The sequence below is a fragment of the Nipponia nippon genome, unplaced genomic scaffold (assembly GCF_047370975.1).
Source record: "Nipponia nippon isolate SJK-2023a ecotype South Korea unplaced genomic scaffold, ASM4737097v1 scaffold_35, whole genome shotgun sequence".
Lineage (NCBI taxonomy): Eukaryota > Metazoa > Chordata > Aves > Pelecaniformes > Threskiornithidae > Nipponia > Nipponia nippon.
Genome location: NW_028262353.1, coordinates 3,812,451 through 3,837,488, shown reverse-complemented (window position 1 = coordinate 3,837,488; position 25,038 = coordinate 3,812,451). Strand labels below are relative to the sequence as shown.

General features: G+C 63.5%; 1 protein-coding gene across 1 annotated transcript in view; it reads left to right on the top strand.

Annotated features, from left to right (window-relative positions):
* The window catches only part of HUWE1 (HECT, UBA and WWE domain containing E3 ubiquitin protein ligase 1), a 46,567-nt gene that overhangs the window by 2,450 nt on the left and 19,079 nt on the right, over positions 1-25,038 (top strand). The window contains exons 5-52 of the mRNA XM_087771867.1: positions 35-187; positions 294-356; positions 1,612-1,689; positions 1,813-1,860; positions 1,984-2,052; positions 2,173-2,272; positions 2,392-2,492; positions 2,578-2,728; positions 2,813-2,940; positions 3,029-3,169; positions 3,258-3,576; positions 3,653-3,754; positions 3,854-3,934; positions 4,085-4,191; positions 4,306-4,483; positions 5,065-5,156; positions 5,238-5,449; positions 5,540-5,597; positions 5,710-5,886; positions 7,107-7,352; positions 7,430-7,563; positions 8,050-8,150; positions 8,799-9,005; positions 9,496-9,712; positions 10,532-10,654; positions 10,742-10,973; positions 12,041-12,271; positions 13,330-13,452; positions 13,544-13,639; positions 14,459-14,728; positions 14,816-14,968; positions 15,809-15,936; positions 16,027-16,108; positions 16,671-16,847; positions 16,947-17,097; positions 17,347-17,744; positions 18,009-18,204; positions 18,808-18,975; positions 19,531-19,673; positions 19,769-19,835; positions 20,518-20,726; positions 21,355-21,566; positions 22,380-22,559; positions 23,196-23,362; positions 23,713-23,858; positions 23,945-24,020; positions 24,131-24,229; positions 24,336-24,469. Coding sequence (XP_087627993.1) covers positions 35-187; positions 294-356; positions 1,612-1,689; positions 1,813-1,860; positions 1,984-2,052; positions 2,173-2,272; positions 2,392-2,492; positions 2,578-2,728; positions 2,813-2,940; positions 3,029-3,169; positions 3,258-3,576; positions 3,653-3,754; positions 3,854-3,934; positions 4,085-4,191; positions 4,306-4,483; positions 5,065-5,156; positions 5,238-5,449; positions 5,540-5,597; positions 5,710-5,886; positions 7,107-7,352; positions 7,430-7,563; positions 8,050-8,150; positions 8,799-9,005; positions 9,496-9,712; positions 10,532-10,654; positions 10,742-10,973; positions 12,041-12,271; positions 13,330-13,452; positions 13,544-13,639; positions 14,459-14,728; positions 14,816-14,968; positions 15,809-15,936; positions 16,027-16,108; positions 16,671-16,847; positions 16,947-17,097; positions 17,347-17,744; positions 18,009-18,204; positions 18,808-18,975; positions 19,531-19,673; positions 19,769-19,835; positions 20,518-20,726; positions 21,355-21,566; positions 22,380-22,559; positions 23,196-23,362; positions 23,713-23,858; positions 23,945-24,020; positions 24,131-24,229; positions 24,336-24,469 — 7,224 coding nt within the window. The remainder of the gene's footprint in view (positions 1-34; positions 188-293; positions 357-1,611; positions 1,690-1,812; positions 1,861-1,983; positions 2,053-2,172; positions 2,273-2,391; positions 2,493-2,577; positions 2,729-2,812; positions 2,941-3,028; positions 3,170-3,257; positions 3,577-3,652; positions 3,755-3,853; positions 3,935-4,084; positions 4,192-4,305; positions 4,484-5,064; positions 5,157-5,237; positions 5,450-5,539; positions 5,598-5,709; positions 5,887-7,106; positions 7,353-7,429; positions 7,564-8,049; positions 8,151-8,798; positions 9,006-9,495; positions 9,713-10,531; positions 10,655-10,741; positions 10,974-12,040; positions 12,272-13,329; positions 13,453-13,543; positions 13,640-14,458; positions 14,729-14,815; positions 14,969-15,808; positions 15,937-16,026; positions 16,109-16,670; positions 16,848-16,946; positions 17,098-17,346; positions 17,745-18,008; positions 18,205-18,807; positions 18,976-19,530; positions 19,674-19,768; positions 19,836-20,517; positions 20,727-21,354; positions 21,567-22,379; positions 22,560-23,195; positions 23,363-23,712; positions 23,859-23,944; positions 24,021-24,130; positions 24,230-24,335; positions 24,470-25,038) is intronic.

Genomic DNA, 25,038 nt, shown 5'->3' with positions numbered 1-25,038 from the left:
GGGGGGGGGTTGTGTTTTTTCTCGCGTCCCGCAGCACTTGACGACGCTGTTGGCCTCCTCGGACATGCAAGTGGTGTTGGCGGTGCTCAACCTCCTCTACGTCTTCAGCAAACGCTCCAATTACATCACCCGCCTGGGGTCCGACAAGCGAAGCCCCCTCCTCTCCCGCCTGCAGCACCTGGCTGAGGTGAGACCTGGGGGGCGAGCGCCTGTGTGTGTGCGCGTGTCCCCCTTTATTTTTTGGGGGTGTCCCCGACGTCCCCTCGAGGTTGACGCTTTGTCGCTTGACGTAGAGTTGGGGCGGAAAAGAGAACGGCTTCGGGTTGGCCGAGTGCTGCCGGGATCTCCACATGCTGGTGAGCTTCGACTTCGGGGTCCCCCGGCGTCCCCCCAGAATTGTCCGGGTCCCTCCTGTCACATCTCGGGCTCCCCAACGCTGTCCTGTGTCCCCTTGTCACGGCCTGGGGTCCCCCAGCATCGTTTTGTCACCCCTATCGCGGCCTGGGGTTCCCCAGTCCCCTTCTGTCACCCCTCTTGCGTCCCCAAACCTGATCCTGTCGCCCCTCTGGTGTCCCCAAACCTGACCCTGTCACCCCTCTCGTGTCCCCAAACCTGACCCTGTCCCCCCCCTTGTGTCCCCAAACCTGACCCTGTCCCCCCCCCTTGTGTCCCCAAACCTGACCCTGTCACCCCTCATGTCTCAGTGTCCCCAAACCCGATCCTGTCACCCCTCTTGTGTCCCCAAACCTGGTCCTATCACCCCTCTTGTGTCTTTGAGCCCAATCCTGTCACCCCTGTTGTGTCCCCAAACCTGAGCTTGTCACCCCTCTTGCGGCCCCAAACCCGATCCTGTCACCCCTCATGTCCCGGTGTCCCCAAACCTGATCCTGTCACCTCTCTTGTGTCACCAAACCTGATCGTGTCCCCATTTTTGTGTTCCGATGTCCCCAAACCCAATCCTGTCACCCCTTTTGTGTCCGGGTGTCCCCAAACCTGACCCTGTCACCCCTCTTGTGTCCCCGAGCCTGATCCTGTCACCCCTCGTGTCCCGGTGTCCTCAAACCTGATCCTGTCACCTCTCTTGGGTCCCCAAGCCCAACCCTGTCACCCCTCCTGTGTCCCCGGGCCCAGTCCTGTCACCCCTCATGTCCCGGTGTCCCCAAACTGAATCCCATCACCCCTTTTGCGTCACCGGGCCCGATCCTGTCACCCTCTTGTGTCCCGGTGTCCCCAAACCCGATCCTGTCACTTCTCTTGTGTCCTTGGGCCCGATCCTGTCCCCCTTTTTGTGTCCGGGTGTCCCCAAACCTGGTCCTGTCACCTCTCTTGTGTCCTCGAGCCTGATCCTGTCACCCCTCATGTCCCGGTGTCCCCAAACCCAATCCCGTCACCCCTTTTGTGTCCCCGGGCCCGGTCCTGTCACCCTCCTGTGTCCTGGTGTCCCCAAACCTGACCTTGTCACCCCTCTTGTGTCCTGCTGTCCCCGGGCCTGATCCTGCCCCCCCTCCCGTGTCCCCCCCCCGCCCCCAACCCGGCCACCCAGGGGAGGGGACGCCGCCGTCCCCTCCCCGCTCACCCCCGCGTCCGTCTGTCCCCCCGTCCCCCCCGCAGAAGTACCCCCCCAGCGCCACCACCCTCCACTTCGAGTTCTACGCCGAGCCGGGCGTCGAGGTGAAGGTGGACAAACGGGTGAGTGACGGGGGGGGGACGGGGGACGGACACCTTTGAGGACACGGGGGACATTTGGGGACACCGGGGGGGCCCCCCCAAAACACCGGGCCCCCCCCAACCCCCCCTGCCCCCCCCCCACAGGCCACCAGCACCACCTTACACTACATCCACATCGAGCAGCTGGACAAGGTGAGCGTCGGGGAGGGGGATGGCGATTTCGGGGGGGCCCTGCCCCAAAAAGAGGGGGGGCCCCCACCCTCCGCACCCCCATTGTGCTCTGTGCACCCCCATTTTCTCCCTCCCCCCCCCCAGATTTCAGAGAGCCCCTCGGAGATCATGGAGTCCCTCACCAAGATGTACAGCATCCCCAAAGACAAGCAGGCGAGTGGGGCGAAGACGGGGGGGTTGGGGGGGGTGACGCATCACAGCAGCCCCCCCAGATCCTCCCTGACCCCCCCAAATCCTCCCTGACCCCCCCAAATCCTTCTACCCCCCCCACAGATGCTTCTCTTCACCCACATCCGCCTGGCCCACGGCTTCTCCAACCACAAGAAGCGCCTACAAGCGGTGCAAGCCCGGCTCCACGCCATCTCCATCCTGGGTAGGGGGGTTAATTAACCGTAATTAAGGTGGTTTTTTTTTTAATCGGGGGGGTTGTTTTAATTTGGGGGGTCTGTGGGGCTTTTTTGGGGTGACCCCCCCCTTTTTTTTTCCCCGCAGTGTACTCCAACGCCTTGCAGGAGTCGGCCAACAGCATCCTCTACAACGGCCTCATCGAGGAGCTGGTGGACGTCCTCCAAATCACCGACAAACAGCTGATGGTGAGGAGCCCCCCCCCTCAAATTCCCCCCCCCGAACCCCCCAAAAACGCACCCCCGCGTCACCGCGGGCTCCCCGCCCCCCCAGGACATCAAAGCGGCTTCCTTACGGACCCTCACCTCCATCGTCCACCTGGAGCGAACCCCGAAACTCAGCAGCATCATCGATTGCACCGGCACCGCTTCCTACCACGGTTTTCTTCCCGTTTTAGTCCGCAATTGTATCCAAGCCATGATCGGTGGGTTCAGAAAGATCCCACAGGGGGCACCCCCAAATTTTTGGGGGGGTTTAAGGCACCCTAACGCCCTCCTGCCCCCCCCAGACCCCTCCATGGAGCCCTATCCCCACCAGTTCGCCACCGCCCTCTTCTCCTTCCTCTACCACTTGGCCAGCTACGACGCCGGCGGCGAGGCGCTGGTTTCCTGCGGCATGATGGAAGCCCTGCTCAAGGTGAGCGTAAAAACCCCCGCCGGCGGGGGCCCGAAATATTTTGGGGATCCCCCCTCACCTTGTTTTTATCCCCCCCTAAAAAAACCAGGTGATTAAGTTTCTGGGGGACGAGCAAGACCAGATCACCTTCGTCACCCGAGCCGTGCGGGTGGTGGATCTCATCACCAACCTCGACATGGCCGCCTTCCAGTCGCACAGCGGCCTCTCCATCTTCATCTACCGCCTCGAGGTAGCGCCTCCCCTTTTCCCCCGACCCCTTTTTGGGGTGCTGAGGGTGTTTTTGGGGTGCTGAGGAGCTTCCCCCCCCCTCCCCCCAGCACGAGGTGGATCTGTGCCGCCGCGAGTGTCCCTTCGTCATCAAGCCCAAGGTGCAGCGGCCCCCCGCCGCCGCTCTCCCCGAGGGCGAGGAGATGGAGACGGACATGGAGGGTGAGGAGAAGGGCGGACAAGGGGGCGTCACCCCTTCCGACGTCACTCGTCACCCCTCCGATGTCACCGTCGCCCCCGCAGTGACGGACGTGGCCATGGAGAGCAGCCCCGGTCCCTCGACCGAAACCCGACAGGAACCGGCGCCGGCGGCCAACGCCGCCGCGCCCAGCACCAGCGCCGCCGCCGCCTCCTCGTCCCCGCGCGGCGGTAGGTGACACCCCGGCGGCGAGGGACGCTGGGGACACGCGGCGGGGGGCTCACACCTCTGTCCCCCCCTCTTCAGGAGTCCAGTGCATCCCCCAACGCGCCGCTTTGCTCAAATCCATGCTGAATTTCCTCAAAAAAGCCATCCAAGATCCCGCTTTCTCCGACGGCATCCGTCACGGTGAGCGTCCCCCGGCGTCCCCAGCCCCCGGGGGACATCGGCGGGGGTGGCGTCACCCCCTCACCCCTCTTTTTTGTGGCCCCCCCCGCCCCCCCCAAGTGATGGACGGCTCGCTGCCCACCTCCCTGAAGCACATCATCAGCAACGCCGAATATTACGGCCCTTCGCTCTTCCTCCTGGGTGAGCTTCGCCCCCAAAACCCCCCCCCGGAGGGGACAGAAGGAGGGGGGTGGGGTGGGAAAGAATTTGGGGATCCCACCCCCCCAAAATCCACCCGGGTTTTCCCCCCCCCCCTCCTCAGTGCCCCCCGTCTCTCTCCTCCCGCCGCAGCGACCGAGGTGGTGACGGTCTTCGTGTTCCAGGAGCCTTCGCTGCTCTCCTCCCTGCAGGACAACGGCCTGACCGACGTCATGCTCCACGCTCTCCTCATCAAAGACGTGAGTCCGCGCCCGCGCTCCCCTTCTCCCCCCGCGTTTTGGGGGGCCGCCCCCCATCCGCCCCCCCTTTTTTGACATAGGTACGTATTTATATATATATTTGTTTTTAAAAAGGTCCCGGCTACGCGCGAGGTTTTGGGTTCGTTACCCAACGTCTTCAGCGCCCTTTGCCTCAACGCCCGGGGTTTGCAATCCTTCGTCCAGTGCCAACCCTTCGAGCGCCTCTTCAAGGTGCTGCTCTCCCCCGATTACCTCCCCGCCATGCGCCGCCGCCGCAGCTCCGACCCCCTCGGTGAGCACGGGGGGGGGGGGCCTCTTTATTTTGTAGGGGGGCTCTGTTTTGTAGGGAGGGTCTATTGGGGGGGGCTCTTTATTTTGTAGGGGGGCTCTTTATTTTGTAGGGGGGCTCGTTATTTTGTGGGGGGGCTCTATTTTGTAGGGGGCCTTTATTTGGGAGGGGAGTTCCGTTACTTTGTAGAGGAGCTCTTTATTTTGTAGGGGAGCTCTGTTTTGTAGGGGGGCCCTTTATTTTGGGGGGGGCTCTATTTTGTAGGGGGGCTCTATTTTGGGGGGGGCTCTTTCTTTTGTAGGGGGGCTCTTTATTTTGCGTGGGGAGCTCTTTATTTTGGTGGGGGAACCCGTCTTTACAACAAGGGGGACGCCAGGAGAGCGGCCGCGCCGCCGTTTTGGGACTGCGCCGCCGTCCTGTCGACGCCCTGGTTTTAAGCTGTTTATCTTTTTTGTTGCTCCTTCTTTCTTTTTCTGTCCTTTTTTCCTTTTGGAGGCGCTTGGGGGGGGGGGGGGAGTCTTTATTTTAGGGCTCCCCCCGCTCTTTTTTCACCCCCCCCAAAACCTTCCGCGTTACCCCCGCAGGAGACACCGCCTCCAATTTAGGCAGCGCCGTGGACGAGCTGATGCGGCACCAACCCACCCTAAAAACCGACGCCACCACCGCCATCATCAAGGTGACGCGCGAGGGCCGGTTTCGCGCTACCCCACCCCCCCGACAACGAACCCCCTTAACGTTTCCACCCCTTTTTTTACAGCTTTTAGAGGAAATTTGCAGCCTGGGCCGCGACCCCAAATACATTTGCCAGAAACCCTCGATGCAGAAAGCGGACGGGACGGCGGCAGCTCCCCCTCCTCGCTCCCCCCACGCCGCCGAAGAAGCCTCCAGCGAGGATGAGGAGGAGGAGGAAGTTCAAGCCATGCAGAGCTTCAGCGCGACCCAACAGAGCGAGGCCGAACCCAGCCAGCAGTGAGCGTTGTTTCTGGGGGCGATCACGGGTATTTTGGGGGTGACGGGACGCCGCACCCCCCCCCGCGTCACCCCCTTTTTGCTTTGTAGGGTGGTGGGCACGGAGGAGCGCATCCCCATCCCCCTCATGGATTACATCCTCAACGTGGTGAGGGGAAAAAAAAGGGGTTCACCCCCTTTTGAAAGCGTCGTCGGGATTTCGGGGACCCCCCCGAACCCCAAATTCTCTCCCCGAACCCCTAAACTCTCCCCCCTTCAAGATGAAATTCGTGGAGTCGATCCTCAGCAACAACACGACGGACGATCACTGCCAGGAATTCGTGGCCCAGCGGGGGTTGCGCCCCCTCGTCACCATTCTGGGGCTCCCCAATCTTCCCGTCGACTTCCCCACCTCCGCCGCTTGTCAAGCCGTGGCCGGAGTCTGCAAATCGATCCTGGTACGGGGCGGGGGGGGCCCCGAAAGGTTGGGGGGGGTCTCGTGGGGCGGGGGCCCCAAAAAGGTCGATAAAAGATGGGGGGACCCCAAAAAGGCCGGGGTGACGCCGGGGGCCGTCCTGGCGACGCCGGCCCCCGTTTTACCCCCCCGAATTTTATCTGCGTGTCCCCCAATTTCCATCCCTCCAAATTTTAATTTCCTCCCCCGATTTTAAATGCCCCCGTACGTTTGGGTCCCCCCCAAATTTTAAATTCTTCTCCAAATTTTAAATTTCCTTCTCCAAATTTTAAATTCCCTTTCCAAATTTTAAATTTCTTTTCCAAATTTTAAGTTGTTCTTTCTCCGAATTTTAAATTGTCTTCCATCCAAGTTTTAAATTTTTTTTCTAAATTTTAAGTTTTCTTCTCTCCAAATTTTACATTATGTTCCATCCAAATTTTAAATTTCTTTCTCTCCAAATTTTAAGTTGTCTTCCATCCAAATTTTAAGTTGTGTTCCATCCAGATTTTAAGTTGTGTTCTCTCCAAGTTTTAAATTTTTCTGTGTCCAAATTTTAAAGTGTCTCCCTCCCAATTTTAAATTTTCCTTTCTCCAGATTTTAAATTTTCCTTCCAAATTTTAAATTTTTTTCTCCAAATTTTGAATTTTTCATCTTCCAAATTTTAAATTCTTTTTCCAGATTTTAAATTCTTCTTTTCCAAATTTCATTTGCTTCTCCAATTTTGATTCTCTTAATTTTAAATTCTCGTCCACTTTTAGTTTCTCCTCTCCCAATTTTGCTTGCCTTCCTCAAATTTTCATTTCTTTCTCCAAATTTTAGTTCCTTCCAATTTTTATTTTCCTTCTCAATTTTTTGTTTTCCTTCAAATTTTAGTTCTCTCCAAATTTTTATTTCCCCGCCAATTTCGCTTTCCCCCTCCCCAACTTTGCCCCCCCCAATTTTCCTTTCCCCCTCCCCAATTTCGTTTTTTCCTCTCCCCAATTTCGCTCCCCCCTCCCCAATTTCGATTTACCGCTCCCAGTCTCGCTCCCCCCTCCCCAGTTTTGCTCCCCCCTCCCCAATTTTCCTTCCCCCTCCCCAATTTCGTTTTTTCCTCTCCCCAATTTTGCTCCCCCTCCCCAGTTTCGCTCCCCCTCCCCAATTTCGATTTACCGCTCCCACTCTCGCTCCCCCCTCCCCAGTTTCGCCCCCTCCCCTGACCTCCTCTCTCCCCGCCCCAGACGCTGTCCCACGAGCCGAAGGTGCTGCAGGAGGGCTTGCTGCAGCTGGAGGCGGTGCTGTCGGCGCTGGAGCCCCTCCACCGACCCATCGAGGCGCCGGGGGGGTCGGTGCTGCTGCGGGAGCTGGCGGGGGCCGGCAGCGTCCCCGACGCCACCCTCTCGGCGCAGGCCACCCCCTTGCTTCACGCCCTCACCGCCGCTCACGCTTACATCATGATGTTCGTCCACACGTGTCGCGTGGGGCAGGTAAAGGGGGGAGCGGGCAACGCTTCGGGGGGGGCACCTCATTCTGGGGGGGGTCGGCAGCTTTTCCTCGTCCCCAGAGTGAGATCCGGGCCATCTCGGTGAACCAGTGGGGATCCCAGTTGGGACTGAGCGTTCTGGGGAAACTGAGTCAGCTCTACTGCTCCTTGGTGTGGGAGAGCACCGTCCTGCTGTCGCTCTGCACCCCTAACAGGTACCGGGGGGTTCGGGGGGTCAAAGAGGTTGGTTGGGGGGGTCGAAGAGGGTCTTGGGGGTTCAGAGAGGTTCTGGGGGGTCAAAGAGGTTTTTTGGGGGTTCATGAGGTTGTTTGGGGGGTCAAAGAGGTTGTTTGGGGGGTCAAGAGGTTTTCTTGGGAGGTTCAAGGTTTGGGGGGTCAAGGAGGATTTTGGGGGGGACTGGGGAGGACTTTGGGGGGCTGAGGCTTGGGGGGCCTGGGGGGGGTCCAGGAGGGATTTTGGGGGGGTCCAGGACGATCTGGGGGGCTTGGGGGGGCAAGGAGGATTTTGGGGGCGTTCAGTGAGCAGTGGGGTGCAGCCTCCACCCCCCCAAATAAATGGAGGGGGATCCCCTCCCCCACAGGCTACGGGGGGGTTCTTGGGGGGGGGGGGTGTGCCGTGTGCCGAGGACCCCCCAAAAGTTTGGGGTACCCCAGTGACCCCCCCTTTTTGCCCCCCCAAAGCCTCCCCCCGGGGTGCGAGTTCGGGCAGGCCGACATGCAGAAGCTGGTGCCCAAGGAGGAGAAGGCAGCGCCCAGCCCCCCCCAGGGTGGCAAGAGGGCAGGTAGGTTTTGGGGGGGGTCCTATGGGGGGGGATCTATAGGGGTGGGGGGGTCTGTAGGGGGCGGGGGGGTCTTTGGGGGGGTCTTTAATGGAAACGGAGGGCTGGTGTTAATGGAAAAGGGGGATTTTTAATGGGAAGGGGAATTGGGGGGTCTTTAGGGGAAGGGGGGTCTTTGGGGGGGTCTTTAGGGGTGTGGGAGGTTTTGGGGGGTCTTTAGGGGAAGGGGGGTCTGTGGGGGGATTGGGGGAGGCTTAAGGGGAATGCGGGGGGTTTGGGGGAAAGGGGGGCTTTGGGGGGGTCTCTGGGGAAAGGGGGGCTTTGGGGGTCTTTAGAGGGAAGGGGGGGTCTTTGGGGGGTCTGTAGGGGGAGGGGTCTCTGGGAGGGATCTATAGGGGAAGGGGGGGTCTTTGGGGGGTCCTTAGGGGAATGGGGGGTCTTTAGGGGGAAGGGGGGTCTTTGGGGGGCTCTTTAGGGAAATGGGGGGTCTTTGGGGGGGTTTAGGGGAAGGGGGGTCTTTAGGAGGAAGGGGGTCTTTGGGGGGGCTCTTTAGGGGAAGGGGGGGTCTTTGGGGGGGTCCTTAGGGGAAGGGGCTCTCTGGGGGGTGCCGGCAGCCCTTTGGGGGTGCTCACCTCCCCCTCCCCCCCCCAGAGGGCGAAGCGGAGGGCGCCGGCCCCGGGGGGGCGGTGGGCAGCGACCCCCCCCCAGCCCAGGGGCTGCTGGAGGGGATGGGGCTGGAGAGCGAAGCCCTGGCCCCCATGGAGACGGACGAGCCCAGCGCCGCCGACCCCAAGGCCAAGGCCAAGATCACCCCCGCCATGGCCGCCCGCATCAAACAGATCAAGCCCCTGCTCTCCGGTGAGGGACCCCAAAAACCATCGCGGGGTCCCCCCGAATCTTGGGGGGGTCTGGGGGGGGCTTCTGGGGGGGGGGGGGGATAGGGGGAGGCTGGGCACAGGGCGTCCCCAAAATGGAGGGGAGTGTGGATACGGGCGTCCCTGAAAAGGGGGGAGCGTGGATATGGGGGTCCCCAAAAAGGTGGGGGAGGAGAGGCCCAGATATTGGGGGGGGCTGGATTTTGGGGTCCTCAGGGGCTGTATGTGGGGGTCCAGAGGGGCTGGGGGCTGGGTTTTGGGGTCCCCAGGGGTCGGGGGCTGGGTTTTGGGGTCCCCAGGGGCTGGGGTTTGGGGTCCCCAGGGATCGGGCCCTGAATATTGGGGTCCCCAGGGGCTGGGGGCTGGAATTTGGGGGTCCCCAGGGGCTGGGTTTCGGGGTCCCCGGAGCCGGGGCCAGGCCCTGGGGCTCCCCCCACGTCGGGGGTGCCTAACGGGGCGGCGCCCCCCCGCAGCCTCCTCGCGGCTGGGCCGGGCGCTGGCCGAGCTCTTCGGGCTGCTGGTGAAGCTGTGCGTGGGCTCGCCCGTGCGGCAGCGCCGCAGCCACCACGCCGCCGCCGCCGCCCCCGCCCCCAGCCCCGCCGCCCGCGCCACCGCCTCCGCCCTCACCAAGCTGCTGACCAAGGGGCTGAGCTGGCAGCCCCCCCCCTACACCCCCACCCCCCGCTTCCGGTGAGGGGCGGGGCCAAGGGGGAGGGGCGGGGCCAAGGGGAGGGCTGAAGGGAAGGGGTGGGGCTATGGGGAAAGGGTGGGGCTAAGGGAAGGGGTGGGGTCAAGGGAAGGGGTGGGGCTATGGGGAAGGGGTGGGGCTAAGGGAAGGGGTGGGGCTATGGGGAAGGGGTGGGGCTAAGGGAAGAGGTGGGGTCAAGGGAAGGGGTGGGGCTATGGGGAAGGGGTGGGGCTAAGGGAAGGGGTGGGGCCAAGGGATTAGCTGGGGCTAAAGGGGAAGGGGTGGGGCTAAAGGGGAAGGGTGGGGCCAAAGGGGAAGGGGTGAGGCCAAAGGGGATGGGTGGGGAGAAAGGGGAGGGGCCAAAAGGAAGGGGCAGGGTCAAGCAGAGGGGTGGGCCTTGAGGGAAGGAGTGGGGCCAAGGGATGGGTGGGGCTAGAGGGGAAGGGGTGGGGCTAGAGGGGAAGCAGTTGGGCTAAGGGGTGGGGTTTAGCTGAGAGGTGGGGCTAAAGGGGAAGGGGTGGGGCTAAAGGGATGGGGTGGAGCCAAGGAAAGGGGTGGGGCTAAAGGGAAAGGGTGGAGCTACAGGGAAGGGGTGGGGATGAGGGAAAGGGAGGGGCCAAGGGGGTGTGCCAAGGGGAAGGGGTGGGGCATGGCTTGGCCAGGGGTGTGGCCTGGTGCTCTGTGGGCGGGGCTTGCATCCCCCCCACCTCCCCCAAGCCCTGACCCCGGCAGGGCACAGGCCCTTGGGACAGGGGTGGGGCCCAGTGGGCGTGGCCGGGCTGCCGCTGGGCGGAGCCTGAGCCCCTCCTCTTCCTCCCCAGCCTGACGTTCTTCATCTGCTCGGTGGGCTTCACCTCCCCCATGCTCTTCGACGAGCGCAAGTTCCCCTACCACCTCATGCTGCAGAAATTCCTCTGCTCCGGCGGCCACAACGCCCTCTTCGAGTAAGCCCCCGCCCCCAAACCCCCCCAAAACCCGGGGGACCCCCCCAAAAACGTGGGGGACCCCCCTTAACCCCTTCGTTTCCTCAGAACCTTCAACTGGGCGCTCTCCATGGGGGGGAAAGTGCCGGTAGCGGAAGGACTGGAGCACCCCGATTTACCCGACGGGACCGGGGAGTTTTTAGACGCGTGGCTGATGTTGGTGGAGAAAATGGTGAACCCCAGCACGGTGCTGGAGTCGCCCCACGCTTTGCCGGCGAAAGCTCCCGCTCACGGGCAGCCCCACTTCAGCGCCTTGCGCTTTCTCGTCGTCACCCAGAAGGTGGGGATGGGGGGGGGGGGGCTTGGGGGGTGCAGAGGGGGCTTGCGGGGGTAAAGGGGGCTTGGGGGGCAGAGTGGGGTGCAGAAGGGGCTTGGGGGGCTGCAGAGAGGGTTTGGGGGTGCAGAAGGGGCTTGAGGGGCTGTAGAGAGGGTTTGGAGGCGCAGAGGGGTGCAGAAGGGACTTGGGGGGCTGTGGAGGGGGCTTGGGGGGAAAAGGGGGCTTGGGGGGCCAGAGTGGGGTGCAGAGGGGGCCTGGGGGGCTGTGGAGGGGGCTTAGGGGGCAAAGGAGGCTGGGGAGGGGATTTGGGGGGGCAAAGGGGGCTTGGGGGCGCAAAATGGGGTGCAGAAGGGACTTGGGGGGCTGCGGAGGGGGCTTTGGGGGTGCAGAAGGGGCTTGAGGGGCTGCAGAGGGGGCTTGGGGGTGCAGAGGGGTGCAGAAGGGACATGGGGGGCTGTGGAGGGGGCTCGGGGGGGCAAAGTGGGGTGCAGAAGGGACTTGGGGGGCTGCGGAGGGAGCTTGGGGGCTGGGTTTTGGGGTCCCCAGGGGTCAGGCCCTGAATTTTGGGGTCCCCAGGGCATTGGGTGCTGGATTTTGGGGTTCTTAGGGGCTGGACACTGGGGGTCCCCAGGGGCTTGAGGGGCTGCGGAGGGGGCTTGGGGGTGCAGAATGGGGTGCAGAAGGGACTTGGGGGGCGCAAGGGGGCTTTGGGGGGGCTGCGGAGGGGGCTTGGGGGATGGAGAAGGGACTTGGGGGGTGCAGAGGGGGCTTGGGGGGCTGCAAAGGGGGCTGTGGGGGGGATTTGGGGGGGTGCAGAGGGGACTTGGGCACAGAGAGGACTTTGGGGGGGCACGGAGGGGACTTTGGGGGGCACAGGGGACCTGGGGGGCACGGAGGGGACTCGGGGACACATTTAGGGGGATACGGGGACCCGCTTTCCGTAACGATCCTTTGCGCGCCAGAGAGGGCCGCGGGACGCGCAGGGGCTGTCCCCGAATCCCCTCTTCTCACCCCAAATTCCCCTCCCGTCCCCCCCAATTCCCCCTTGTCCCCCCAAATTTCCCCCGCAGGCGGCTTTCACCTGCATCAAGCAGCTGTGGAACCGGCGGCCGCTGAAGGTGTACGGGGGGCGGATGGCGGAATCCATGCTGGCCATCCTCTGTCACATCCTGCGGGGAGAGCCCCTCATCCGCGAGCGCCTGGGCCGGGAGCGGGAGGGCTCCCGCGGCGAGGAGGACACGGGGGGCGAGGAAGGGGGACCCCGAAGAGAGCCCCAGGTCAACCAGCAGCAGCTGCAGCAGGTGGGAACTGGGGAACGCTGGTTCGGGGGCCTCGGTGACCCCCAGATCCCTTCTGGGGCCCCCCTGTCCCCTTCTGCCCCCCCCCCCCCGTCCCCTTCTGGGCCCTCTCTGTCCCCTTCTGGGCCCCCATTTTTCTCCTGTGCCCCCCCAAAATTCTGGTCCCCCCCCATCTCCTCTGGGCCCCCTAAACTCCTTCTTGTCCCCCCCCAAACCTCTTCTGGTCCCCCCCAAATCTCTTCTGGGCCCCCCAAACTTCTTCTTGTTTCCCCCCAGTTCTCTCCTGGTCCCCCCCAATTCTCTCCCAGTCCCCCCAAACTCCTCCTTGTCCCCCCCAACTCTCTTCTGGTCCCCCTAATTCTCTTCTGGTCACCCCAGTTCTCTCCTGGGACCCCCAAATTCCTTGTTCCCCCCCAAACTCCTTCTTGTCCCCCCCAGTTCTCTCCTGGGCCCCCCAAACTCCTTCTTGTCCCCCCAACTCTCTTGTGGTCCCCCTAATCCTCTTCTGGTCTCCCCAAACTCCTTTCTGCCCCCCCAATCCTCTTCGGGGCACCCCAGTCCCCTTCTCACCCCTCCAATCCTCTTCTCATCCCCCCCATCCCCTTTTTGTCCCCCCAAATTTTTTCCTCGTCCTTAGCATCTCCTTCTTGTCCCCCCCAAAAACTCCTCCTGTTCCTGAACCCTGGTTTTGGTCCCCCCAACCCCTCCTCTGCTCTCTCTGCTTCTCCTCTTCTCCCCCCGATCCCCCGTTAATCCGTGTAATTTTAGTTTTTCCCTGTATTTTGTTTCTCTCAAGTCTTTTTTTGTGCTTTTAATTCCTTTTTTGGTTTTGTCATCCTTTTCTGGGCCACCCAACTTTCCTTTTCCCCCCCAAACTCCTTTCTGCTCCCCTCAAACCTCCTTTGGATCCTCCCCCCACCCCCCTTTTTGCCCCCACCCCCCTTTTTGCCCCCAAATCCCTTTTTTTTTGCCCCCAACCCCCCTTTTTGCCCCAACCCCCCCTTTTCAGCCCCCCAACCCCCTTTTCTGCCCCCTAACCCCTCTCTGTCGCCCCCCCGCAGCTGATGGACATGGGTTTCTCCCGGGAACACGCCATGGAAGCCCTGCTCAACACCAACACCATGGAGCAAGCGACCGAATACCTCCTCACCCACCCTCCCCCCCTCATGGGGGGCGTCGTACGGGTAAAAACGGGGGGCGGGGGGGGTAAGGGGGAGCCCCCCAAAACCTCCTGCCCCTTCCCCAGCCCCTCACCTCGCCTCTGGCCCCCTCCAGGACCTGAGCATGTCGGAGGAGGACCAGATGATGCGTGCCATCGCCATGTCCTTGGGCCAGGACATCCCCATGGACCAGCGGGCAGAGTCCCCTGAGGTAAGGGGGGGGACACGGGGGGGTGACACGGGGCTTAGGAGGGGAACCCCCCATCCCCCAGCCCCATTCGGTGCCCCCCCGCACCCCAATTTCCACCCCCTCACCCTGGTTTGCACCCCTCGAGTTCACCTCGTGCCCCTCCCCGACCCCATTTCGTGCCCCGCAGCCCCTTTTCCCACGCTGTGACCCCATTTCGTGCCCCCCAGACCCCATTTTGTGCCCCCCCCAATTTCTTACCCTCTGACCCCTTTTTCTCACACCCTGGACCCCATTTTATGCCCCCTGACCCTTTTTCTCACCTTATGATGCCATTTTATGCCCCCAAACCTCATTTTGTGCCCCCCGGACCCCTTTTCTCACCTTTCCAACCCCATTTTGTGACTCCTGGACCCCGTTTCATGCTCCCCACACCCCTTTTCTCTCTCTCTGACTCCATTTTGTGCCCCCCGGACCCTATTTCTCCCCATTTTGTGCCCCCCTCAACCCTATTCCACGCCCCCAACCCTTTTTTTCCCCACTGTAACCCCATTTTGTGCCCCCCGAACCCCATTTTGTGCCCCCCGGACTCCATTTCTCCCCTTTCCAACCCCATTTCCTACCTCCTGGACCCCCCAACCCTTCCCCCCCCGAATTCCATTTTGTGCCCCCCGAACCCCATTTTCTGCCCCCCAGACCCCATTTCTCCCCTCTCCAACCCCATTTCCTACTTCCCAGACCCCCCAACCCTTTTTTTTCCCCCCCGTGACCCCATTTTGTGCCCCCCAGACCCCATTTCTCCCCTCTCCAACCCCATTTCTCCCCAATTCCTGTCCGCCGCAGGAGGCAGCCTGCCGCAAAGAAGAAGAAGAACGCCGCGCCCGCGAACGCCAAGAAGAAGAAGAAGCCAAATGCCTGGAAAAATTCGAAGGAGCCGAACCTTTGGAAGCGGCCGAACTTTTGGCCTTCACCGATTCCATGCTTCCCGGTTGTTCCCAACTCTTGGATGAACTCCCCGACACCGTCTACCGCGTTTGCGACCTCATCATGACCGCCGTCAAACGCAACGGGGCCGCTTATCGCGACTCCGTTCTCAAGCAAGTGGTCAAACAGGTAAAAAAGCAAGGATTCCCCGCGGATTTTACGGTCGGCCGTCGATGCGGGGGTGACCCCCCCCTTCCCTGACACCCCAAAATTTAGGTTTGGGAAGCGGCCGACGTCCTCATCAAGGCGGCGTTGCCGCTCACCACCAGCGACACCAAAACGGTGTCGGAATGGATCAGTCAAATGGCGACTTTGCCTCAAGCTTCCAACTTGGCCACTCGGATCCTTCTCCTCACCCTCCTCTTCGAGGTGAGGACCCCAAAATATTTGGGGGGGCGGGGGGGGGCTGCTTTTTTCTTGTACCCGCGCTTTAACCTTGGCGGGGTTCTGCTAACGCTGCTTTTCTTTGGCAAAATCCCGCTTTTTGGGTCGAAGCGTGCGGGTTTGGGGGCGGGGGTTTGGTTTTGGGGTGGGTTTTTGGTTTCGGATGGTTTTTGGGGGGTGTTTTTTGGGTCTTTGGGGGTGGTTTTTTGGTTTTGCGGGTGGTTTTTTGGTTTTGGGGGTGGGTTTTTGGTTTGGGATGGTTTTTGGGGGGTGTTTTTTAGGTTTTTGGGGTGGGTTCTGGGTCTTTGGGGGATGGTTTTGGGGGGATGGTTTTGGGTTTTTGGGTGGGTTTTGGGGGGATGGTTTTGGGTTTTTGGGTGGGTTTTGGGGGGATGGTTTTGGGTCTTTGGGGGTGGTTTTTGCTTTTGGGGGGATGGTTTTGGGGATGGTTTGGGGTTTTTGGGGGGTGGTTTTGGGTTTTTTGGGGATGGTTTGGGGTTTTTGGGGGTGGTATTGGGGGGTTTGGGGGTGGTTTTGGGTTTTTGGGGATGGTTTTTGGGGGGTGGTTTGGGGTTTTTGGGGGATGGTTTGGGGTTTTTGGGGGATGGTTTTGGGTTTTGGGGGTGGCTTGGGGGTTTTGGGGGTGGTTTTTGTTTTTTGGGGGGTGGGTTTGGGGGTTTTGGGGGATGCTTTTGGGTTTTAGAGAGGGAGTTTGGTTTTTCTGGAGGGATTTAGGGTGGTTTGGTGGGTTTTGGAGAGATTTAAGGGGATTTGGGGGGTTTTGGGGTGCTTGTGACCCCCAGAACACCTCTGTCCCCCCCGTAGGAGCTGAAGCTGCCCTGCGCCCGGGTGGTGGAGTCGAGCTGCGTGCTGGACGTCCTCATCAAGCTGCTGGAAGTGGTGCAGCCCTGCCTGCAAGCTGCCAAGGAGCACAAGGAGGTGCAGACCCCCAAGTAAGAAAGTGGGGCAGCCCCCCAAAACCCCCCCAGCACCCCCGTGCCCCCCTTATCGACGTATTCACGTGCGCATCCCCCCCCAAAAAGGTGGATCACCCCCGTTTTGCTGCTCATCGACTTCTACGAGAAGACGGCCGTGTCCTCCAAGCGTAGGGCTCAGATGAACAAGGTGGGGGGGCTTGGAGGGGACGTGGGGGGGCTTTTGGGGGGGACACTGGGGGTCTGGAATGGGGATACGGGGTCCTGGGGTGGGGATTTGGGGTCCTGGGGGGACACAGATGGGGTTAGGGGGACACGTGGGGTGCTGGGGGGGGATTTGGGGTCCTGGGGAGGGGTTATGGGGTCTTGGGGGGGGGACATGGGGGGCTTGTGGGGACACATGGGGGGGGTCTGGGGTGGGGATGGGGCAGCCTGGGGGGGACACACGGGGTCCTGGGGTGGGGACATAGGATTGTGGGGTGACACATGGGGTGCTGGGGAGGAATATGGGGTCCGGGGTGGGGCATGAGATCCTGGGGGGGGACGACACAGGGGTCCTGGGGGGTCACACAGGGTCCTGGGGGGACACAGGGGGTCCTGGGGGGCCACACAGGGTCCTGGGGAGGGTGACACAGCACCGTGGCCGGACACAGCACATGGTGGCCCCCAGAGCCATCCTGAGGGGCCGGCGGGGGGGACACGAGGGGGGGTACCCACTGCTGACCCCCCCTTTGTCATCCCCCCTCTCCCAGTACCTCCAGGCAACTGGGAACAACTGGCGCTGGTTCGACGACCGGTCGGGTCGCTGGTGCAGCTACAGCGCCAGCAACAACAGCACCATTGACGCCGCCTGGCGCGCCGGCGAGACAAGCGTCCGCTTCACCGCTGGCCGCCGCCGCTACACCGTCCAGTTCACCACCATGGTGCAGGTACCGGCGTCGCCGTCACCGTGACGGGAGGGGGGGACCCGCACGTGATACGGGGCGGGGGGCCACGCGTACCCTCGTTGTCAACCGGGTGTTGTCCAGGTGAACGAGGAGACGGGGAACAGGCGGCCGGTGATGCTGATGCTGCTGCGAGCCCCCCGATCCGGCAAGGGAGGGAAGGACGGCGCCGAAGGCGAGCGGGCGAGTGAGGAAGGACGGGATCCGGAGGGAAGGGGCAAGGAGGAGCCCCCCGGTATGGAACTGGGGGGGTTGTAGAGGGATTTGGGGGGGTCCCAGGAGGCCGGGGGGTGTGACAGGTTGTTACGGGGGTGACCCCTGTCCCTGTACCCCTAAAGCCGGGGGACACGGGACTGGGGGGGACGGCGGGGTGAGGGAGGGGAATATTGGGGGGATTTGGGGCTGGGGGGAAGCTTTGGGGGGCTCGGAGAGGCCGCAGGGGGGTTGCCAGGCTTTTGGGGGGGCTCACCACATCCCCCCGCAGCCCCAGAGCCGCCACCGCCGGAAGAAGAGGCCTCGGCAGCCCCATCCTCATCCTCCCCCTCCCCGTCCTCCGCCTCCCCGTCCCCGGAGGATCCCTCGGGATGGTCGGAAGCTCCGGTACGAGGTCTGGCGGAAGAAGCGGTGCCGGCGGTTCTCCGAGCGTGCGTCAGCATGTTGGGGGTACCGGTGGACCCCGATACCCTCCACGCCACCCTCCGTCTCTGCCTTCGCCTCACCCGCCACCACAAACACGCCCTGCTCTTCGCCGAGCTGCGCAGCACCCGCACCATTTTGGGGCTCACCCAGAGCTCCGGTTTCACCGGTTTCACTCCCCTCGTCACCCTCCTTTTCCGGCACATCATCGAGGATCCCTGCACCCTGCGGCACACCATGGAGAAGGTGAAGGGGCGGGGAACTGGGGGGCGAAGGGGGGGGGGGATTGGGGGGCTGGGGGAAGTGGGGGGCTGGGGACACTGGGGACAAAGGGAGGGGGAATTGGGGGTCCGAGGGCTCTGGGCTCAGGCAGGAGGGGGCCAAAGGGGGTGCAGGGCTGTTGGGGAGGCCCCGCCCCCCTCGCCCCAGGTGGGGGACAGCCTGGGGGCCCCCCGATGTCACGCGCGTCCCCTCAACGCGGTGACGCCCCCCCCCCTCCCCTCCCCGCAGGTGGTGCGATCGGCGGCCACCAGCGGAGCGGGCAGCACCACCTCGGGGGTGGTTTCGGGGAGCCTGGGTTCCCGAGAAGTCAACTACATCCTTCGGGTGTTGGGACCCGCCGCCTGCCGCAGCCCCCACGTCTTCACCGAGGTGGCCACCGGCTGTATCCGTATCGCCCTGCCCGCTCCCCGCGGATCCGGCACCGGTCAGTCCCGGGGGAGTCCCTGGGATCCAACGGGGGGTGCTGGGGGGGCCTGTGGCTTTAAAATGGGGTCATGCAGGGGGCTTGTGGGTCCAAAATGGGGGTCCCGGGGGTGCCTGTGGCTTCAAAATGGGGGTCCCACAGGTCCCTGTTGCTCCAAAATGGGGTGCTGGGGGGGCCTGTGGCTCCAACACGGGGGTCCGTGTGGCTCCCATGGGTGCCTGTGGGTCAGAAATGGGGGTCCCGGGGGTCCCTTTACCCCCAAAACAGGGCTCCCACTGGTCCCTTTGGCCCCCAAATGGGGGTCTTAGGGGTCCCTTTGGCCCCAAAATGGGGCTCCTGGGGGTCCCCATAACTCCAGCACCCCCAGACCCTATATGGGGTGACAGCCTGGGGGTCCCGGGGGTCCCTGTGACCCCAAAATAGGGCTCCCACAGTCCCTTTACCCCCAAAACAGGGCTCCCACTGGTCCCTTTGGCCCCAAATGGGGCTCCCCTGGGTCCCCATGACTGCAGCCCCCACAGGCCCTATACGGGGTGACAACCTGGGGGTCCCCGGCCCCCCCCTCCCCCCTGACACCTCCTTTTTCCCCCCCTTCCCCGCCAGCCTCGGACGACGAATTTGAGAACCTGCGGATCAAGGGGCCCAACGCGGTGCAGCTGGTGAAGACGACGCCGGTGAAGCCGGCGGCGCTGCCGGCCATCCCCGACCCCATCAAGGACGTCATCTACGACATGCTCAACGCCCTGGCCGCCTACCACGCGCCCGAAGAGGGTAGGGATGATTTTGGGGCTCCCCCCCCCCGGGAATTGCACACCCCCACTGGGGGTTACACCCCCCCATGGGGGATTACAGCCACCCCCGGCGGAGTTTTGGGGGGCAGCGAGGAGGAAGATGGGGGGCGTTGGGAAGGGGGGGGAATAAGGGGGGGAGAATTGGGGTGTGCATGGGGGGAGTGGGGTGCCCCCAGGGGGTGGGGTGCACGTGGGGGGAATTGGGGTGCCCATGGGGAGTGGGGTGCACAAGGGGGGAACTGGGGTGCACGTGGGGCATGAAGAATTGGGGGGCCTCCATGTTTGTGGGGTGCACGGGGGGGAATTGGGGTGCCCATGAGGAGTGGGGTGCACGGGGGGAAGAACTGGGGTGCCCCCGGGGGGGGGCTGCCCATATGGGGGGGAGAATTGGGGTGCCCCCGGGAGCGGGGTGCCCTGTGGGGTCTAGAACCGGCTGCCGTTCCCGGCAGCACCCATGGGGCGTTTTGGGGTGTCCCCAAGGCCTTTCTTTTTTTTGGGGGGGGGGCTCCCCTCACATGTGTGTCCCCCCCAAAAGGTGACAAGGGGGACCCCAAAAGCGCGGCCCCCAGCGAGGTCAGCCAGCTCCTCTCCGACATCGGGGACGACATGTACCAGCAGTACCGCAGCCTGACGCGCCAGCCCGGCGACTTCGACCCCCCCGCCGGCTTCGCCATCAACGTCAGTGGGGGGGCGGGGGTTTGGGGGGGCTGGGGGGTGGGTTTCTGGCCCCCCCCCCCAGGTCTGATGTCCCCCCCCTGCTTTGGCTCCTGCAGGCCCAGGTCTTCGCTGCCGACGGAGCCGCTGCGGAGACGCCGCCGTCGGGAACCCCCCAGGGAGAAGGTATCGGCGTCCCCCGACGTCCCTGAGCCCCCCAGTGTCCCCTCCATGTCCCCTCCGTGTCCCTGAGTCCTCTAATGTCCCCTCCGTGTCCCCTCTGTGTCCCCAAGTCCTTTAACGTCCCCTTCATGTCTCCTCTATGGCCCCAAGTCCTCTAATGTCCCCTCCACATCCCTGAGCCACTTAATGTCCCCTCCACGTCCCCGAGCCACTTAACGTCCCCTCTGTGTCCCATCCGTGTCCCCTCCGTGTCCCTGAGTCCTCTAATGTCCCCTCTGTGTCCCCTCCATGTCCCCAAGTCCTCTAATGTCCCTTCTTAATGTCCCCCCGCTGTCCCCTCCCCATCCCTGAGCCCCCCAGTGTCCCCTCCATGTCCCGAAGTCCTTTAACATCCTCATCATCTCCCCGAGCCCAACGTCCCCTCCACGTCCCCAAGCCCCCCAGCGTCCCCTCCACATCCCTGAGCCCCCTAAAGTCCCCTCCATGTCCCCAAGCCCAGTGTCCCCTCCATGTCCCCGAGCCCCCCAACGTCCCCTCCACATCCCTGAGCCCCTCACCCCCCTTTCTGTCTCCCTAAGACCTTTACCCTCCCCTCCGCGTCCCTCAACACCCCCCAAACGTCCCCTCCACGTCCCCGAGCCCGTTAACGTCCCCCCCGATGTCCCCAACGTGTCCCCCTCCGCAGCGGCCAGCCCCGAGGAGGGCCGGGAAGGGCGGAAGGAGAAGGACGGGGAGCGCGGGGAGGAGCGGCAACGAGCCAAGGGCTCCAAGCCCCTCATGCCCACCTCCACCATCCTGCGGCTGTTGGCCGAGCTGGTGCGCTCCTACGTGGGTATCGCCACCCTCATCGCCAACTACAGCTACACCGTGGGACAGTCGGAGCTCATCAAGGAGGTGACGATACAGCCGGGACGCGGTGTTAGGGAACGGGACTTGGCCCTGAGGCGTCGCCCCGCAGCAGCGCGCGCATCCGTACACCCGCCCTCGGGGTGGCTTGGCGGCGGGGCGTTGCTGTCACGTTGTTGCGCGGCGGGGTGGTGGCGTCACACTGTGTGGTGGGTGTCTTGTCGCTCGGCGTGGTGGGTTTTCCTGTGCCACCAGGCACCTGAGTCCCCATCACCGCCTGAGTCCCCGTCACCGCCTGTGTCAGGGTGTTCTGTCACCCTGCGTGGCGGGGTCCCCTGTCACCCCATATAGGAGGTTGCCCTGTACCCCCAGACACCTGGGTCCCCGTCACCCCACACTCTGGGGTCCCGTCACCCTACACAGCAGGGTCCCTGTCACCGTGTGCATCGAGGTGTCCCGTCACCCCACGCGCTGGGGTCCCCTGTCACCCCACATAGAAGGTTCCCCTGTACCCCCAGACCCCCATCACCACGTGCATCGAGGCGTCCTGTCACCCCGCCTTGTCACCCCGCGCCGCGTCCCCCTTTGTCACCCAACTCCCGGTGTCCCCCGGCTCCCCCCACACCTCGGGGACGGGGTGATTTTGGGGTGTCTGACCCCCCTTCCTTCCCCGCAGGACTGCAGCGTGCTGGCCTTCGTCCTGGACCACCTCCTGCCCCACACGCAGAACGCCGAGGACAAGGACACGCCGGCGCTGGCCCGCCTCTTCCTGGCCAGTCTGGCAGCGGCCGGCAGCGGCACCGACGCCCAGGTGGCCCTGGTCAACGAGGTGAAGGCAGCCCTGGGACGGGCGCTGGCCATGGCCGAGAGCACCGAGAAGCACGCCAGGTGGGGGACGCGGGGACACCGCGGTGTCAGCGCAGGGCCACCCCGGCCACCAGCGCCCTTGTGGTTACACGGTTATGGGGTTGGCGTGTCCTCCACGGGGAGGAGATGTCCCTCCTGGGGTTGAGATGTTCTCCTTGGGGGCGAGATGTCCTCCACGGGGGTGAAACGGCCCTTGTGGGGTTGAGGTGCCCTCTGCGGGGACGAGATGTCCTCCATGGGGTCGAGGTGTCCCTCCTGGGGTTGAGATGTTCTCCTTGGGGGTGAGATGTCTCTTGTGGAGTTGAGATGTCCTCCACGGGGGTGAAACAGCCCTTGTGGGGTTGAGGTGTCCTCCATGGGTGTGAGGTGTCCCTTGGGGGGTCGAGACGTCCCTCATGGGGTTGAGGTGTCCTCCATGGGGGTGAGGTGGCCCTCGTGGGGTTGAGACATCCCTCGTGGAGTTGAGGTGTGCTCCACGTGGAGGAGATGTGCTCCACGGGGTTGAGGTGTCCCTCAGGGGGTTGAGACGTCCTCCACGGGAAGAAGGTGTCCCTCGGGGGGGTGACACATCCTCCACAGGGGTTGAGACATCCTCCACAGGGTTGGTACGTTCCTCATAGGGGTGACATGTCTTCCATGGGGTGACAGGTCCTCCACAGAGTTGACAGGTCCTCCATGGGGTTGGCGCATCCTTGGTGGGGCCGTCCCGTCCTCCACAGGGCTTGACATCTCCTCCGTGGGGTTGACGTCTCTCCCACGAGGGTGATAGGACCTCCGTGGGGGTGTGACACATCGCAACGGCGTGTGACGCATCTCCCTCGTCCCCCACTGCAGGCTCCAAGCCGTCATGTGCATCATCAGCACCATCATGGAGTCCTGCCCCTCCACCTCCAGCTTCTACAGCAGCGCCGCCAAGACCCAACACAACGGCATGAACAACATCATCCGCCTCTTCCTCAAGAAGGGCTTGGTCAACGACCTGGCCAGGGTCCCTCACAGCCTCGACCTCTCCAGGTACGACCCCACCCGGACGCCTACGTCCACTCTTACTGGGGGTCTTGAGGGGTCGTGGTGGGTCTTTGAGGGTCTCGGGGGGTCATGGGGGGTCTTGAGGCATCGTGGTGGGTCTTGGGGGTCTTTGTGGGTCTTGAGGGGTCACGGGGATTGCAGGGGGTCATGGTGGGTCTTGAGGTGTCATGGGGGTCGTGATGGATCTTGAGGGGTCGTGGTGGATCTTTGAGGGTCATGGGGGGTCTTGGGGGTCTTAGGGGTCTTCGTGGGTCTTGAGGGGTCATGGGGATTGTGGGGGGTCATGGTGGGTCTTGAGGGTCTTGAGGTGTCATGGGGGTCGTGGGGGATCTTGAGGGGTCATAGGAGGTTGTGGGGGGTCGTGGTGGGTCGTGAGGGGTCGTCGTGGGTCCTGGGGGGTCTTGAGAGGTCCTGGGGGGTCTTGAGAGGTCCTGGGGGGTCTTGGGGAGGTCTTGAGGGGTCTTGGGGGGTCTTGTGGGGGTCTTGATGGGTCGTGGGGGCTCTTGAGGTATCACGAGGGTTTTATTGGGTCATGGGGGGTCTCGGGGGGCTGTGGCGGGTCTTGGGGGGACGTGAGGGTCTCCTGGACGCCCGGGTCCCCACCCGCCGCCCCCCCCGCAGCCCCAACATGGCGAACACGGTGAACGCGGCGCTGAAGCCGCTGGAGACGCTCTCCCGCATCGTCAACCAGCCCAGCGGCCTCTTCGGCACCAAGGGCTCCTCCAGCAAGAGCAAGGGAGAGGGGGCCGGGGGGGCACGGGAAGCCGGAGCCGCACCCCCTGACGGAGGTACCTGCACCCCCGGGCCCCCCCGAATCTCCCCTGGGCCCCCACATATCCCCTCTGCCCCCCTTGTGCCCCAAATCTCTCGTGCCCCCCCATTTTTCCTGTGTCCCCCCATCTTCCCTGTGCCCCCCACATCTTTCGTGTCCCCCCCATTTTCCCTGTCCCCCCCATTTTCCCTGTGCCCCCCACATCTTCCTTGTGTCCCCCCCAATCTCTCGTGCCCCCCAATTTTCCTTGCCCCCCCCCATCACCCCCTGTGTCCCCACGTCCCCCTGTCCCCTCCTTGTGGCCACCCCTGGGGGGGACCTGCCTGTCACCCTGACACCTCTAACCTGCCCCCCCCCAAAAAAAAGGGGACCCCGGGGACCCCGAACCCCCCGAGGAGGACGCGGAGGCGGCGCAGGCGGAGGCGGCCGACGGTGACATGGACGGGGAAGCCGAGGGTGACACGGTGGTGCTGGCCGGGCAGCCTGAGGGGCTCAGCACCCAGGAGATGCAGGTGAGGGGGGGGGGCCCCAAATCCCACATACCCCCCCCAGATCCCACGTACCCCCCAAATCCACCCCATCTCCCCCCCCCCCCAAGGTGGAAAACGAGCTGGAGGATCTCATCGACGAGCTGCTGGAGAGGGACGGGGCCACCGGCAACAGCACCATCATCGGTGAGCTCCCCCCCCCGGCCAAAAACGGGGTCCCCCTGGATATCAGGGACCCCCCCCCAGATCGGGGTGCCCCCCCTGCACCCCTTAATGGCATTCCCCCCCCCCCAAAGTGAGCCGCCCGGGCGAGGACGAGTCGCAGGAGGACGTGCTGATGGACGAAGCTCCCTCGAACCTCAGCCAAGCCTCCACGCTGCAGGCGAACCGGGAAGGTGAGCGCCCTGGGGGGGGGGCAAATTTTGGGGGGGCTCAGGGGGAGATTTGGGGGGACGGGGGGGTGCCGAGATCCCACCTCCCCCCCTTTATCCCCTCCCGAAGATTCCATGAACATCCTGGATCCCGAAGACGAGGAAGAGCACACGCAGGAGGAAGACAGCAGCGGCAGCAACGAGGACGAGGACGACAGCCAGGACGAGGAGGAGGAGGAAGAGGAGGAAGATGAGGACGATCAGGTGGGAGAACCGGGCGCACCTCGCCATCAGGGCGGCGTTTTGGGGTCGGGGTGCCCCGTTTTGGGTCAGGGTGCCCCATTTTGGGTCCGAGGGTGCCATTCGAGAGCAGGGTGCCCCGTTTTGAGGTCAGGGTGCCCCATTTCAGGTCAGCGGCTGCCATTTTGGGGTCAGGGTGCCCCATTTTGGGTCCGAGGGTGCCATTTTGGGTCAGGGTGGCCCATTTTGAGGTCAGGGTCCCCCCATTTTGGGTCAAGGTGCCCCCATTTTGGGTCAGAGGGTGCCATTCGAGAGCAGGGTTCCCCGTTTGGGGGTCAGGGTTCCCCATTTTGGGGTCAGGGTTCCCCATTTTGGGTCAGGGGCCCCCATTTTGCGGCCGGGGTGCCCCCATTTTGGGGGCAGGGTGCCCCATTTTGGGTCAGGGTGGCCCCATTTTGGGTCAGAGGGTGTCATTCGAGGGCAGGGTGCCCCATTTTGGGGTCAGGGTGCCCCATTTCAGGTCAGCGGCTGCCCTTTGGGGTCAGGGTGCCCCCGTTTCGGGTCAGGGTGCCCCCATTTCGGCCCCGAGGGTG